At 35.9% G+C, this 17,272-nt stretch overlaps 1 protein-coding gene and 1 non-coding gene across 2 annotated transcripts; one reads left to right on the forward strand and one right to left on the reverse strand.

The window, feature by feature from the left end:
• Positions 1–203: 203 nt before the first annotated feature.
• On the forward strand, positions 204–275 carry Trnaq-cug (transfer RNA glutamine (anticodon CUG)). The gene has a single exon. It is a non-coding gene; the product is annotated as a tRNA-Gln (tRNA).
• Positions 276–10,349: 10,074 nt separating this feature from the next.
• LOC118273394 (uncharacterized) lies at positions 10,350–11,045 on the reverse strand. The gene has a single exon (XM_035590341.2). It carries the CDS (start codon positions 10,909–10,911, stop codon positions 10,543–10,545), a length of 369 nt encoding a protein of 122 aa, XP_035446234.1. The 5' UTR covers positions 10,912–11,045; the 3' UTR covers positions 10,350–10,542.
• Positions 11,046–17,272: the final 6,227 nt, after the last annotated feature.

The following is a 17,272-nucleotide window of genomic DNA, read 5'->3' on the forward strand; positions in this document are numbered from 1 at the left end:
TAAACTACATTTTAATTTAACTGACACCTAACACATAAATACATATTTAAATACACAAAACATCAAAACATTACACACGACGTAGCACATTAAAATCAAATAACTGGCCAAACACCTTTCTAAAAACACATTCAAAATACATAAATAAATAAATAGTAACACACGTTTGGCAAGGGACAGCTAATTTCGGCAGGTCTCTCATCGGTTCCATGGTGTAACGGTTAGCACTCTGGACTCTGAATCCAGCGATCCGAGTTCAAATCTCGGTGGAACCTGATCTTTTTGTTCATGTTTATTTAACATTTTTATAAATAAGATTGTTGAGCTAAATTTTCCTTAAGATGTTGTCGTTTTTATATAAGTATCAATCTATTTTTATATTAACTTTTGATTATATAAAAAAAAAAATGTTGTTAATCGTGTTTTAAAAATAGCAATAGATAAATAAAAATAACGATGCTAACAGACACATATTTACAACTACTAAAGATTAGAGTCTTAATCTGTATTTTTTTTTGATAAATTTAAAAATAGACTGGCAAAACATGGTTTCTATTTATAAACTTATCACAATAATAATATGAGTTCTTTATTTATGTAGCATAAAAATGTCTTTATTAGATAGATAGTATTAGATTAGATAGTATTAGACCTGTGTAATACCTAAACATGCAAATAAATTATTAATGTGATATATGTGCCTACCTTTGTGTTTTTCAGACAATTTATGAACATGTTTTTACCACATTATCTACATAATCATGATGAATTAAAATAGACAATGCGAACGGAATATAATATTAAAATCATTGAACAACTAATATTATAATACATAAAATATTTTTTGGTGTTAAACAGTTTTAATCGTGGTCCAAATATCAGATCAATCGGAAGGACGTTAAATCCCAATTACTAAACTCGACGTCACAAAAATCGCACCTCTTTAAAAGTTCCCTTCATAGTCATTTTAACCCTATTAATCAATGGCAGACATATGACTGTAAGGTATCATTGGAAAGGCAATTCATTTAAGTTTAAGAATAAATCAATGGATTTGGTTTTTTGTTTACCAGGGAATAAAAAAAGCAAGCAAATGCAAATGATTAAAAAGTTACATTTTATTTTATCAGCAAATAAGTCCTTAAAACAACTTAAAACCTAGTGTTACCCTCCCTAGTCCTGATGACTGCTTCCATGCTTTCTCTCATGGACGAATTAATGTGACAACAGTCTCTTGAGGAATGTTATCCCATTCTGAATATTTTGACAACATTTTTTTAATGTTACGTGCTGATGAGATCTGTTGTGTTTAGGAATTCTAACTGTTGTTAATTTAAAGGTCGTTAAACGTACTTTCAATTGATACCAATATTAATAAGGTGTAATGTATTCGTTACTGGCGGGACATGTTTTAAACTTACAATTTTCCAAGAGGTGCGATTTTTGTGACGCCGAGTGTATATTTGACCCAAACAAACAGGTCAAGCTAAATATAAACATTAAATTATGAAAACCAGTAGATGACGTTCAACAATGTTTTCTAAAACTTATTTCCTCCAGTACAAAAATTAACACCACAAAAAATATTAACAAATTCTCAATAACCATTGCTATATTGTAACTCTACATGTAGCCTAACCCTACAATTACTAACAAGATACAACCCAAAAACAAAACGTTACCAATCTAAATGGATTACAAAGTGGGGGGTAATTTTTGAAAATTCGTCCAAACAGAGCGATTGAATCGTTGTGTTATCAGCTAGTGATAAACGGAGTTCATATACAAATGGACAGGTTAGATAGAGATCGAGGTAAAGTACAGTCGACGTCAAAAGTTAGTGGAACATTCGATGCATGTGGTATTTTTTTATATAATGCAAGATATTTAGTCATACTGACTGCCTCGTTGGTCGAGTGGTGCGACTGCCGAACAAGAGGTCTCGGGTTCGATTCCCGAGTCGGGCAAAGTATTGCTGGGCTTTTTTCGGCTTTTCAAAAATTTCTCAGTAGTAGTACGGAGTCTGGAATTGTGCCCGGTATATGGCAATAGGCTCACCCCCTATTACATGGGACTTATATATTAAATGGTGAAAAGTTGGTGTACATTGTATAGTGGCACTACGTGCCTTAATGTGCACCTCTCCCTACCCCTTCGGGGATAAAAGGCGTGACGTTTTGTGTGTGTGTGTGTGTGTGTGTATTTAGTCAAACTGTTCTTATACTTTTAATTACACTCATACACATACATACAAGATACACGCGAAAAAAAGACGTTGCTTAACGAAAATCTGTATACTACTTATCCAAACTGTCGCAAGCTGAGCTGTCACTCTAGCGTAATAAGGTCATCATCATCATCATCCGAGAGACGTCCACTGCTGAACAAAGGTCTCCCCCTTAGTCCTCCACGTAGAACGACAAGCCGCCACCTGCATCCACTGGCTCCCCACAACTCTGACGATGTCGTCGGTCCACCTAGTGGGAGGTCTGCCCACGTTGCGTCTTCCGGTCCACGTCACGTAATAAGGTAACACATGTAAATGTTTTATATATATATGCTGCCTGCTTCTTTGGACGAGAGGTTGCAAGTGCGACTGCTGAACAAGGGGCTCGGGTTCGATTGCCGGTTTGGGTAAAGAATTGCTGGGCTTTTGTCAGTTTCTCATTTACATGGGTCTTATAACACAAATAGTGAAAAGTAGATGTAAATTGTATAGTCCAGTCCAGTCCTAGTGCATCTAGTGTTATTGTCACTATATAGTATAAAACAAAGTCGCCATTTTGTCTGTTTGTCTGTATGCTTAAATCTTTAAAATTACGCAACGGATTTTGATGTGGTTTTTTATAATAGAGATTCAAGAGGAAAGTATAATACATGCATAATATATCACCAATGCACCCATGCGAAGCTGGGGCGGGTCGCTAGTATTTAATAACTTCACTTTTCCCCATGTGACGGTTATTTCCCAACAGTTTCCGATACAGATACCTAGTAATTTGTTAGTGTGGCTGACTGTACCTATAGTTGTGGGGTTATGGTACAATCGTGTGCACGAGTGACTACCCATTTACCTAATAACTGCCGTAACAAGTGGTGTAGGGTGACCAGGATTGAATTATTTGTACATAATAATATTTTATTAATTAAAGATGCATTCTGAATGATTCTTTTAATTTTTTACCGTCGTACTCAGAGTCATTTAACAGTTACCCAGCCCTTAGCAATTATTTTCGGAACACAATTGTTACTAAGGAATGGTTTAACTAATCATTAATTAATGTCTCTGAGTACGGTAGTTAGCTCTTTTTCGCATAACGTGTGCTTGATTTCAAGATCAGGTGAGTAAATATATAATTATAAAAACATGAAATCTAACAATATTGTACCTGTAACTAGGTTTAATAAATACTTCTTTATCCAAACTCTATCTCTCTCTTGTACGTACATATTATTAACACGTTAACCGACACGTCGGATACTGGTAACCGACGCTTAATGGAGGATTTGCCTTCAACAGTATTCTTTCGGCATTTAATGCTTTAAAAAATAGAAGACTTATAAGATTATTGAATCAGTTTCTATAATAATTGCACAATAAGTACGCACTTATAGAGGTTAAAAACAGTGCAAAGTGCAAAATAGTGACTCGTAAGCTTACACAGCAACAAATTGTTTTTAAACCAATACTTTAGAACTAATAAAGTGTAAATAACTAGAAATAAAGTGAATAAACGAATTATGTAATAACTTAATAAGACACTTAATAAAAACTGCGTGATGCGTAATAATATTTGAAGGCCTAACTGGCTGAGTCAGGTTTTAAAGAAAACAATAATCATCATCAGGTTCTTACTATTTCAGGTTTTTACCTGATGCGTCCTTTTTAATAAACTGACATTCCAGAAAGTGTTACTATTATTGTTATGACTTGTCATTACTGACTTCCCCTACTCGCTCCCGCCTTGGGCAAGGCGAGAGCGAGTGCCAGACTCTTTCTGAGTAAAAACCATCCCGTTTCTACTCCTACTTTTCACCGGAGTCCTGGTAACCCGCTAGATAGTCTGCAGCTCCTGGTCACCATCAGCTCTACTGGGCTCCATCTGTGGATATTACACCTCTAAATTGAGGAGAAGAAAAAAAAATATAGAGCATCATGAAAAATGCTCTCATTGTTCATACTTTCAGTGTAAATACAACATACCTAGCTCTTTTTCTATCGCTTACCCAAACCAATTCGATCTTTACCTAGCACAATATTTTAATCACTTATCTTCATATCATAGACTATATTCCAAAGCCAATGTCAAAACTGTTTAGCTACCACGTAAAGATAAGAAATACACGTAATGATAACGATGATAAGCGCTATTTCTTACTACAATCCATCCATTGCTTGCTTACAACTAGCTGGTAGCTACAGAACACCTGATTGACCAGTAATGGATATGGTAATCAGGTCGGAGTCAGTTAAAAACATGTAAATTTTGTGACATGTCAAAAACATGATAATAGTGTTTGGATAATTATTCATAGTTGTGGCATGACATTAACATGTCATATGTATTCGTAACCGAATACCTATGTGTAGATATTCGCGTAATGTTTGTTTAAATGTTTTATAGAAAGATGCAAGTTTGAATTCCTTTAATCGAATAATATTTTGTGTGATCAGCTTTATGACACATACGAGTATAATCGTGTTGGCAGCCACGTAGTTCAAAATTAAGTAGTGTCATAATATTCTCGATTGTTTCCGAAAAACACAAACTTTCGCATTTATAATATTAGTAAGATTGCTGTTGAGAAGAGATTTTTTTTTTAGTAGATAACAGAATGAATAGCAAGACCAGTCAGTCATAAGTAGAAGAACATTTGACTTGATACTTGATACTTGATTCCCTGAATCTACCACTATTACCAAACTCTGAATATGGATTAAGAGTCTCAAAATACTAATAAAAAATTCCAATACTTTGCTTAAGAAAAAGTCACAAAAATATTTATTAAACAACTCCATTGCCCCAAACAACACAAATTCTCTTTTCATCAACATTCACGAAACGAACTAAACCTATATCTTATTTATATAACCCTGACATCTAGACACTACTGCTGTTACCTCGACCTCAACCACACCTCCATCTTTGAATTAATCAGCCCGGACATCCGGCATTAACAAAGTCAGTCCAGACGGTTAATCCCGCGCATAAAAACGTCCACAACTTAAGGATCTTGCCAAATGAGGTAAAAATCAGAGAGAGGTTACGTTGCGCAAGAGTACAAGAATTGAAGGTTTCTGGGGATTTACCGGAGATGAAAGATGTGAAAGCAAATGGGAAATTGGAACGAGGTTTCGATAAAATTAATGTTATTTAGGTTGTTACGTAGGTAGGTACTGTTTTCTGTGTTCGAAGATTACGTACGTGTGAGAATTTGTATTGGTTGAAGTGGAAGCCATTATGAAAGGTGTGGTAACTAGAAAGTTTTTTAAAGATAGTTGAATGTAATGTTTAGAATAATTATGGGTAAATGTTTTGTTTAATAGCAAAACTAGTGAATGAATTTTAACATTTGATTTGAGCATAGGTCTTGACCTGTATCGCAGTAGATGAAGTTAACTTGAACTTTGACGTATAAAAATCTTATTACTTCACTTTTAATGGTGGGAGAGCCATGCTTTATGAATACCACAGCTTCACAGAAAACCGATGTGAAACAACGCTTGCATTGTGTTCCATTGTATGAGTGAGGTTATCGGAGGCCTAATTAACTACTTCCCCAATCTTTCCAATCCCCGATTCCACAACAACCCTTAAAATTCCTAATCCCCAAAAGGTCGGCAACTCACTTGTAACGTCTCTGGTGTTTCGGTTGTCCATGGGCGATTATTTACCAGCAGGTGATCTGTCTGATAGTTTAACGGCTTATGACACAAAAAAAAACTCAACTAAAAAAAAAATCTTCATTACACTTACACTAAAGTTTAAGTTTTGCCTTAGCAGACCAACATAAAATCATCAAATGGTTTGTAACTTATCAGTATCACCCAGTTCCACATCATCAATTGACGTATCCATATCACTAACTCCTAAAACTACAAACTCATCTACTACTTATACTATTAAATGTATCTAGTTCTTAGTTCCTACATTTAATCCAATGACCTTCTATTATCTAGAAATAGACCGCATTTCAACCATGACCACAATTTTATCTGAGTGTTCGTGATCTATCTATTCATTGGGGTTTCCCGGTGCCACGTGTTCAAACATATGTTGTGTTAGAATGGATCAAACCACGCTGTTGCAAAGTGATTCAATTGATAGCCATTCTGGAATTAAATAAACAAGTGATTGTACCAATGTTATTGTTTAGTTTGGACTTGTGGAATATTATTATGATCGTGTTTTTCTTATCTCGGAACCACTGGGTACCGGACCTTTGGAAGGCGTACGAGGAACCGAAGCCAACTCGCAGAAGCCCGTTGAACAATTTTAATCTAAATGTAATGAGACATCAGCCACACTATGGAAGTACACCAAAGAACAATCCCCGATTGATGCAGGACTATTGTGCAATATGGAAGAAAATGATTGGGTTATGGGTGTGTAACTATGGAATATGATCGTCTCAAATGAACCAACCAACACAGTGCCGAACGCCCTCTCGTTTCGATTTCGTTCAACGTAATACACTCCCTCTCATTTGTACTAAGGGTACTGCTATCACTATACGGTTCGTATAGACAGTCCCAATAAAACCGTAACGCGAGACCACCCCAAGCATTGTCACAGCACTAACTTTACAGTAATTATAGTAAATGTGTTAACTATAGTGGTTAAATTGACGTCAGTCACGTGATGGCTCCATACAAACTGACTGATCCATTTTTTCATATGATTGATGAAGTTTTCAAATAAGTGATTGGAATGCAAACGGTAGGATAAATGGATTAGACTAATTTGGTATTGCTAATCTACTGTACGTTAAATTATAACAAATGCGAATGAGATTAAGGGGTTTGAATGAGACCTGCTGCATGTCTGCCGGTAAACCCGCTAGGTGGTCCGCTCCGGCTCTGCCTCCGGACCAGGCATTAGCCCTACTGGGCCCCATCTGTAGTGGTCTAATGGCTCTTTGAGGCGCGCGCAGAACGCGACGCGCCGATATAATGAAGACTACAATCATAAAAATGATGACATCTTACTATTACTTTGAGCATGCACAAACCAAAAATTGTCGCATTGAGTCACGGGAATATGGAACTAATAACATTACTGGTAAAGAGTGGTTTCAATTAACCTCTATCTACCCTGTCGGGGAGAAACAAATTGAATATAATTTCCTGGTAAAACCCGGGTATGTCCTAAAACTGCTACCAATGAGAGACGGTTAGAAGCATCACATTTGTGTTATAAGTCTCATGTAATAGTGGGTGAGCCTATATTACCATATACTGGTCACAATGCCAGACTCCGTGCTACTACTGAGAACGACAAACCGCAAAAAGATCAACAATACTGTGCCCGACCCGAGGAATCGAGCCTGAGACCCCTTGCCCAGCAGTTGCACTTGCGACCACTCGACCAACGAGGCAGTAGAAAAATACAATATGAAGAACGTAGGCACGCCACTCATAATAATATAATGCTATTTTAAATAAATATTTATCTTTTATCGATCTTAATCGTCCTTTTAACCAGGTCAACGACATTTTGACATTACCTATCTCAATATTTACAAGTGTCTGTCTACTTTATTTTAATAACGCTAAAGAGTTTCTTTGTTTGATTGCACTAATATTCTAAAATTACAGTGACAGCTGAATCGATCCCGAGTACCTTTTTTTTGAAGGTAAAATCATGAAATGCCTTTTTCCGTCCAGCCTTGGGCGAGAGGGAGTGTCAGTTTCTTACTGACTAAAAACCACCCCGTTCCTACTCCTGCTTTTGGTCAGCAGTGGCCACGTATAGGCTGTTGATTTGATGAATTGTTTAACTACCGAATAAATGCTTTTTCTCTCTTTCTTTCTTTCTATTTATTTAGGGCTTTCGTCACTAACCAAATAACGTCCATAGAACAAGGACTTGCCTTGTCTCTTCAGTGTGCTCTTCCATCATGTGTTATGCTACGTTGCTGTGGATGCGTGAGGCTTCCATCATATTCATTGGTACACATAGCTTAACAATGGTGGAAACAGACTTAGCTAAGCTATGTTTTTATATGGATATATGCGTGCTATGGACGTGTGTCTATAGATGGCTTCCCTATCGATACATTGCTTACTCGAGCTGCGGATCGTCCTCGTACAGCTACATAGCTTAGTATTAGTGGAAACGGTCACATAGTTTCACAGCTTAGTTATTACATCTTCGTAGCATAGATACATAGCACATCTCTACTGGAAAAGCACCGTCAGAGTGGACTTCTACAGTAGTCGGTATTTCCCTATACAAAATTGCATTCCTTATCAACAATAATTAATCGCAATTACAATAATTAGTCATCCGAAACTGATGCTGATGAGATTTAGATTATTTTGATAACAAAACTGCATCGTTGTAATTTTACGTCATAATTAGTTACCTATACATTTAATTAGGTACCTACCCATTTTGATTGCTGATTAGGGACTTAACTGTTTCTTTAATTACTGGTAAATTAAGTACAATGCCCTTGATTCGATTCCAAAGCCGGGTATTTTTTTGGTAATTACCTAAGTATTTAGTTTAGTGCTTAGAAGTAAGTACACTTGATATTTTATCGGACTTAGGTGTTCAGCAAATCATAATTATTTCATTTAATTACAACTTAGTGAAAAGGATTTTAAAGGAAGGATGTGCTGTTACTTTTGAAGAGACCTAAGTCGCCCTATGCTCAGCAATGGACCTCTTGTGGCTAATAATTATGATGGTGCTGATTTCAATAATGGTATGACAACTATAATCCATTTGTAACATTTACTTTATACGGTTAATAAGTCTAAAATCATCCAATGTCTTCTCCCGCCTTGGATGATGCTACAGAGAGTGTCAGACTCTTACTGACTAAAACCCGCAATTGTTTCTGGAACAAAACTGTTACTAAGGAATAGTTTAAGTAATCATTAAATGTTTCTGAGTACAACATTTATTTTTAAATGCCAAATGCGGGTAAGTATTAGGTCTTTTAGAAATCTCAGTATTGATTTAGAGTTTGGAATGAGTTGTCAAAAATATACACATCACAGTCTACCCAAACACGAAATAAAGGCGTAGTAAATTATGTGCCAGTTAAAAACGAGTTACCTACATTCAATAGTAGCATAAAAGATATTCGGTATCATTTTAAAAACATCGACTGTAGTAGAGGCGCTTCGAGGTGGACCATTCAAGTAAAATAAACCGTTAGATAAGCCACATTGCGGCCTTTTATCTCTTTAGAGTGTAGGCAGAGGTATAAAGCATGTGCTTGTATGATAGTTTACTAATATTAAAATTTGTAGAAGTGTTTGTATGTTTATCTTTCTTTCACATCGCAAAAGGAAGGTTATATGTTTGATAGTATTTTTATGTACCATATAGAGATAGAAATTGGAGTGTTACATAGCTTTCTTTTTTAAACAGACTTCAAAACATGGAGATTCTCAATTTGTCCTATATGGATATTGGTATGTACATAATGCGATTATCTTGCCTTTGGCTGAACCGATTATAATTTGGTTTTCTGGATAGTATTCTTTAGACTTAGGAGAAGAATGCAGGCGGTTGCCTTTCAAAAAAAGATTATTTTCTGTAGCCATGCGGTGGAAACCGTAGGCAACAGTTAGTATGTAATTTAACTCATGTTTGATAAGTGTGTGTATTCGCAGACATGTTATGTGTATAAAGATATTGTGTAATTTCATATAGTGTAGAAGTGCGTCCCAAGTTCGACGCCTGGGTTCAGTCAAAAGTATTATTTTCATATTAATTTTCAGTTTCAGTAATCAGACTTGTGGTGAAAGAGTGTAAAGAGATAGATTAATTAGATCTAATGTAGAACTTTAATAATTATGAAACATAATTATCATAGGAAGCTAACTAGTTTAATTCAAAGTCAATATCTGAATTTGGCATAAGTATTTTACTGTTAAAAATTCACCAATATCTTGACTAACAATAATAGGTTTAATACCAATTAAAATCACCACTATTAATAAACTACAGCTTGCACAAAAACATTTACTGTTACCTGTTACCTATTCAGATGACGCCGTCTTCCATCTCTTTCATAACCAAGCGTTAGAAAGGGACAAAACAAATCCATTATAACGACCTGAACTCAGGGGAATAACATCCAATTGGTTAGAAAAAAGAACTTAAACGTGTAATTCAAAGCATTTATTACAAAACACATCACAATAGGGAACGCGACAATCTCCTACGGATTCCATAAGGCCATTAGAAAGACCTATATCACATCGTCCCACAAAACGACCGTTAAATCTTCAAATTCTTCAAATGAACTGACACGAAAAGCTATTCACAGCACTTAAGTCCAATATTCACTAGTCTCCTTTCACCGCATCACAAATGTGAAGATGGATTCAATGACGTCATCCAAGTCCTTGCTGAAGGGAGAGAGCTGAGCTTCATAGCCCGTGCTCCTCTCCTTCCCAGCCACGAATAAGTGGCAGCTGGTACCGACCAACTGCACTCGGTCACCTTTCCATCGCTTGCTGATGATCACTGTACCACCACTTCCCACCATGTTGATAACGCCATGGTTATCGGACACTTCGATACGGCAGTCATTGCCGATCACTTCGATCTCTCCGTGGTTCACTGAGACCCTCACGATGCAGTTGTTCCCAACGATCTTCAGCTGCGTTGGGTTGACTTCCATCGTCACCTTCTTTTTGTTTCCAACGATCGAGTACTTCTTCATTTTTGCAATAAGATTTTCTGTTTCTTCGTAAATGTAAGAGTAAGAAATTTTGAATTCGATTTTGGAATTCAGATTTAAATTGAGAGTTGTTTGCTAGCGTCTGTTGCTCACGACTGTAGGTGTGCGAATGAATATTTTTGTGCGGCGTTCGTTTATATAGCCGCACGCGCATCGTAACCGTCTGATAGGGAGTCCCCTATGCGTCATTCATTCAACGATCGTGAATCGGCCGGTGTCGTCTGGTCGGCTCGTGTCCACCTGACTAACCGTTACAATACTTGCCTATTATAGTTATTCCCCCCAAATAACATCTGGGGTTAAATACTTTTTTAACGCTATGGGATTTGTTGTTGGTTTTGCTTCATTGAATGGTTTATAGAATTGTCTATCGTGGTTGATATTTTGTTGCTGTTTTTCCTGTTAGTAGTGGTGTGTTTGTTTTGGAGAGCGTGTCTCTTGAATTACGAATGATTACTATTGTATTTACTACGTTTTGTTTACATACTTATTGTTTATAAATGGCCCATCTGTAGTCATCGTTAGTATAGGTTGCTTTTGATTATTTTAACGGTCTTCATTCGTGAAATAATCGATTTATGTAATTTGTATCTACTATATGGGATTCTAAATATCTATTCGATTAGAATATTTTCTCAATTTTAATTATACATATACATACTATGATTATAAACATATTTCTTTTCGATGTGGTCAAACAAATATTACAGTAGAGACATTATATAAAATAAAACCGCAAGATCTGTATCCGGTAAGAGAGTTATTTCATACACATTTCTGAGCATTCACTTTTTTTTGTTTTTATAACACATATTACGAGAATCATAAAAAAATTGCAACAACATTACACATTCTGTAAATATTTTGGCACATTACGAAAAAAATTACGAAACATTGTCATTTTCCTTTAGATAAAACGTAAAGATACATACCTAAATACTTATCTTTAATATACTAACACTAATATATATTTAAATATTCTTATCTCAGATAAAAAGCCTTGGAATCGGGTAATTATATGTTCCACGTCACTTGTACATAATATGTAGGTAGATATATAAGATAGGTTGTAATAGGGCTCTTATATTGTTATTATGTAATCTAAATTATTGATTTCCTAGATAGATTCGATAAGGGGGGCGGCCCGTGACTACCTGTCGCGAAATAATGTCAATGACCATGCACTTTTTATATGTATTAGCTATATATACATATATACTTTAGACGTAGATATCTATATCATGTTTAAACTTGTTTTAGATTTCAATATGACATTGATTTATATGATATCCTTACATAATATTACGCTTCTATTGCCAGGCAAATTTATATTAATAATTCAGTAAATTTTTGCAAGGTATATTATTCTGAAAGGAATATCGATAGGTTTAATTCAGCATTTATATAACATTTGAACAGCTACTACAAATCTTGAAGGAGTGTGGGAGAGTCATGTTTCGACACGAATGGGCTGGCTCGAGCAGAGTGATGCCACGGCCTCACAGAAAACCGACGTGAAACAACGCTTCCGTGTGAGTGAGGTTACTAGAGGCCTAATTCCCCTTCCCAATCTTCCCAATCGTCGATTCCCCAACAACCATTAAATTTCTAACCCACAAAAGGCCAGCAATGCTCTTGTAAGCCTCTGGTGTTTCGGGTGTCCGTCTGCTCGTTTACCAGCTTATACGTTTTCCACTGCTAAAAATGGGCCTACCTCAATAACGTTTCCAATCAGTCGATTAGAAACAACCAGAATCTATTCAAACATACTTTAAATCATTGTATTTACCTACGTTAAACAAACAAACTATTCGGTCATTGATTATAATCTGCTCACATCGGGAAAAAACCGTTTAAATCTCGATTTTAAAACAGGAACTTGTTTCGCTAATGTTATTATAATGGCGCGGTGCAAAGTTCAATGAAACTTATGTTGCATGTATATGTTTACATAGTTTATATATGTATGTAGAGATAAATCTATGTTCTTATTGTGTTAATGTATGTTCAGATAACAATCTTTTGTTTAATAAAAAGAGGTCGTTTCCTGATGTTTTGTTACAAAAGAGCAGCGTTTTATATGTTGTGACTATGACACGCAATGTGTAGCGGGTTCGATTCCCGCACGGAACAACTCTTTGTGTGATCCTCAAACTGTTGTTCCGGGTAATTATGTGTATGTGAAATTTTATGTTTGTAAACGCACCCACGACGCAGGAGAAAATCCTCATGTAAAAAAAAGGATTTCGCTCGCGTTCCCGTGAGATAAAAATATACTGTATGCATACCAAATTTTTGGTGGCGGCTTGTCGTTCTACGTGGAGGACTAAGGGGAGGCCTTATGATGATGATGATACCAAATTTAATCACAATCCGTTCAGTAGTTTCAGCGTGATTGTCGAATAGACATCCAAACAAACAAACTTTCACATTTATAATGTTAGTGTGAGTGTGATTTTGGTAACTATACTTACAGTTATATACTTGCCACTCTACTAGGCATAAACTTCAAATGTCATTGACCTCTATCTGTGCACTGTCACTCAAAAAATTGGTGATGTCTGTCTGTGCAGCTGTCGACCTTTCCGGTTTTCCGGTACGACCGCAGTTTCGATTCCTGGGACCGCAAAATACAGACTGGAAATTATGTACGTAAATTCAAACTGGAATTCCAGTATAAATAATATGATTGAACGCGTTGAGTGTTAATCTTGTCTCGAATTAAGTAAACACGAATAACATTGTAGTCGAAGATATTGTAAATTCGATCTACCTATAATATCCAGAAACCCTAAAATGATCTACACCTACCAACTTTTTTTTAATTGGAATAAGCCCGCCACAGCTTCCCAAAACCGCTGCTACTGTGAGCTAGGGTCTACAGTTGATACAACCATGAAAACACCGGAATACTTCAGTATTCAGACTTAAGTCTGAGTCTCAGGGACATGATTGACTGTCTGGGAGCCCTCAACGTAATAAATCAGAAGCTACACCGACTTACCGTGTAGAAAAACACCCATGCCAATATTCCATGATGGCAAAGTTGATGGTTGGTCTAATTCCCGCACAGAACAACTGTGTGATCCACAAATTGTTCGGGTCTGGGTGTCATGTGTATGTGAACTTATATGTTTGTAAACACACCCTCGAGATAAGAGAAAATCCTAATGTGGGGCAACGTTCATTAAAAAACATGTTTACAAACAAGATAGACCTAACAGGATATGAATGACACCATCTCTTTTCCTTCTCATTTTGTTTACATAATTATACGTAGGAGTATGTTGTTTGCGCATTATCCTTGTGTTCCTATAGGTAATATAGTACCACATAGTAACCTTGATCATGTAATGAATAAGGCAAACTTATACATACATACATACTAAGTGGGTCATGTTGATAGTATTAAACGTATTGGCATACTATTGTATTAGCAGCTTTAAGTATGTATATGTTAACGACACGATTCTTTCTTGTTCTTATTCACGACTGTTTCAGTATTTAGGGCACTCAGTAGCGTAACAAGTCAGCAAAATGCCACGGGCCCCGTCTAGAGATTCGTACCTGAACTAGTTTACCGATAGGCAAAGGGATCCGATGGATTCACCATGGACCTCGAGCAGTAAACTTATGTTACTGAGGTTTCAGTATTTAGGACGTCTTTTTATCTCCGAAAGCTTAGACCAAGGTATACTTATAACTACAATGAAATGCCCATTTTGTGCCTCATACACTGAGGGCGAGTCGATCAATTATTATCAGATAAAGAATTAGGTGAAAATTTATGTAAACCTTGCCAATAACATCAACAGAAATTACCACTATGTGTTTGTAAATAAAAGAAAATAAATCGCTTAATGTGTTGCTAAGCGGAAAACTCGAGAATGGCTCAACTAATTCTCTCAATTTTCTTTAAATATTCGTCGAAATCCGTGGGACTGTGCCAGGTTTTTATACGAAGAGATAAATTTTAAATAAAATTCGGACGAATGATATGAAAAATCTCGTTCAAGAAAATTATTGGACATTTCTAGAGAACAACAAAGATTTGTTAGTGTACTTTTTACCATTAGTCTTTTTTTTTGATAGGGGAACATCATCCAATGACTTCTCCCGCCTTGGGCATGGCGAGAGGGAGTTTCAGACTCTTACTGACTAAAAACCACCCCGTTCCTACTCCTGCTTTTAAAGCCGGAGCCCCGGTAACCCACTAGGCAGTCCGTAGCTCCGGTTTTACTATTAGTCTACGTTTAAATAGAAAATCAAACAAGTCTGGCATTATTATATTAGTATGTTTAGTGTATAGTTGACATATCATATACTTATCTAATTAGCATATTTATATTATGTTTGTTTAACATATTCTAATCTAACAAGACTGTTTTTCCCCTTAAATCTAAATAACAGTGTCAATAATAATATACAGTTAAGGTATGATTGGTGGAAGCCAAACGCATTCACAGCAACGTCACATAACACATCTCTGGAGGAAAAGCACTCTCAAAATAATGATAATTTTCGAGGTTTCCACAAAAACTCAAAGAATTTCCCGTAAATTAACACAGACTCTTAGTTCTTCAAGTTTTTTTAATACATATTTAATTTTTTTATCTGTTTAAATGTTTGATTTGAGCTAATCTTTGTAAATACTAGTATAGTACTTATTATGTTAGGTATGTACATATTAGGTAATAATTTACAAACTAAGCGGTTTCGCCCCCAATTGAGGAAAAATCTATAATGGGAAAATGGGTAATAAAATATGCACTTTACTGTAAAAGTAATTGAATAATGAAATCCTATACGGCAGGTACAATTTTTTTAGCTTTGCTAAGTCTGCCTCTGGCCACCAACCCGCTTTCTGCCAGAATGGCGAAGCGAAGATGTAAATGAACTAATCATATTGTTGTAACGTTGGAATCAATTAATCAGCGGGGAAAACATATTTATCTACATCTCCTACAATAGGTACTTAAATATAAGAAGCAAGATTTGTCTTAAATAAGACAACGTAACAACTGTTTTCTCAATAAATAACGCTTGCGCGCGCGATGCCACGGGCGGAAAGCTAGTAATACATGGGGACATTAATAAGTATACAAAGCACGCATTAATTATTGGCAGGATGTCATTGAAACGTCATAATTACACGTGTCTTGCATTCTTAGTTAGTGTTAGCTGGTTTTTACTGATTAACTTGTTTGTAATGATGTTTGATTTGTTACTTACTTGTTAACAATCATATTTATTTGTTTTTCGTCCTTTACATAGGTTATTGACCGTTCGTTATTGTCTGTCTTAACAAGTCTATGTACACATAGAAAAATGGTGTTTTATTTTTTCTGCCAACCACTTCGCCCCTTTTCCATGGAAGGAAAAGTATCCTATGTTATATTCCAGACCATAATCTACACGTGTCCCAAAATTTTACCCAATGCCTTCAGTCATTTTGATGTTATTGATTAACAAACATACATTCGCATTTATAATATTAGTAAGATTTTATTGTATTACTAGCTGACCCAGCAAACTTCTTACCGCCTCCATAATTTTTTTCTTACCTTTTAAACCTTCCCTGGACTTCCAAAAATAATTCAAGACCAAAATTAGCCAAATCGGTCCAGCCGTTTTTGAGTTTTAGCGAGACTAACGAAGAGTAATTCATTTTTCTATATAAGAAGAAGATAGAATTGTATTGTGTATGTCCATTATATCTTAACCAGCTTAATCAATTATCGAAAACTATTGTATATCGTGGTTTTGGTTGTTTTCGAGGCGCATTTTTCATAAGCTGTTTTGTCACTCATTCAAATGAGTGACACAGTTTGTGTCACTCATGGTATCAATACCACATTAGGCAAAATATTATTTTTTACCTTATGTAGTCTTGTGTTCCTTATATGGTCTTGTATTTCCCCCCTCAAAAAAGGTACATATAAATATATGATGAAAATCATCCAATGACTTTTCCCGGCTTGAGTGAGGCGAGAGGGAGTGTCAGACTCTTACTGACTAAAAACCATTTTATTCCTACTACTGCTTTTCGAGCCGGAGCCCCGGTAATCCCATAGGCAGTCCGCAGCTCTGGGAAAATATACATAATATGTACCTATCTACATAAAAAAGTGACTGAATGATTCGAGACACGAAGAACCAACAACACTTTACAAGGAAAGTCAAAACAATTTTGGATATAATGCACTAAAACAATAAAGTAGAAAATCGTGTGTCATTTCAATTACTAATAAAAAAACAAATCAGAACAAAAATTGGATTTTCCTTCCTCGTTCCTTATTTCCGTTCGGTCACCATTTTCTTAATAAAGATTAGATGCAGTCAA

The sequence above is a fragment of the Spodoptera frugiperda genome, chromosome 1, assembly GCF_023101765.2.
Source record: "Spodoptera frugiperda isolate SF20-4 chromosome 1, AGI-APGP_CSIRO_Sfru_2.0, whole genome shotgun sequence".
Classification (NCBI taxonomy): domain Eukaryota; kingdom Metazoa; phylum Arthropoda; class Insecta; order Lepidoptera; family Noctuidae; genus Spodoptera; species Spodoptera frugiperda.

What these genes read in the sequence shown, in the direction of transcription:
- LOC118273394 (XM_035590341.2), bottom strand. Translation starts at nt 10,911, where the DNA reads ATGAAGAAGTACTCGATCGTTGGAAACAAAAAGAAGGTGACGATGGAA.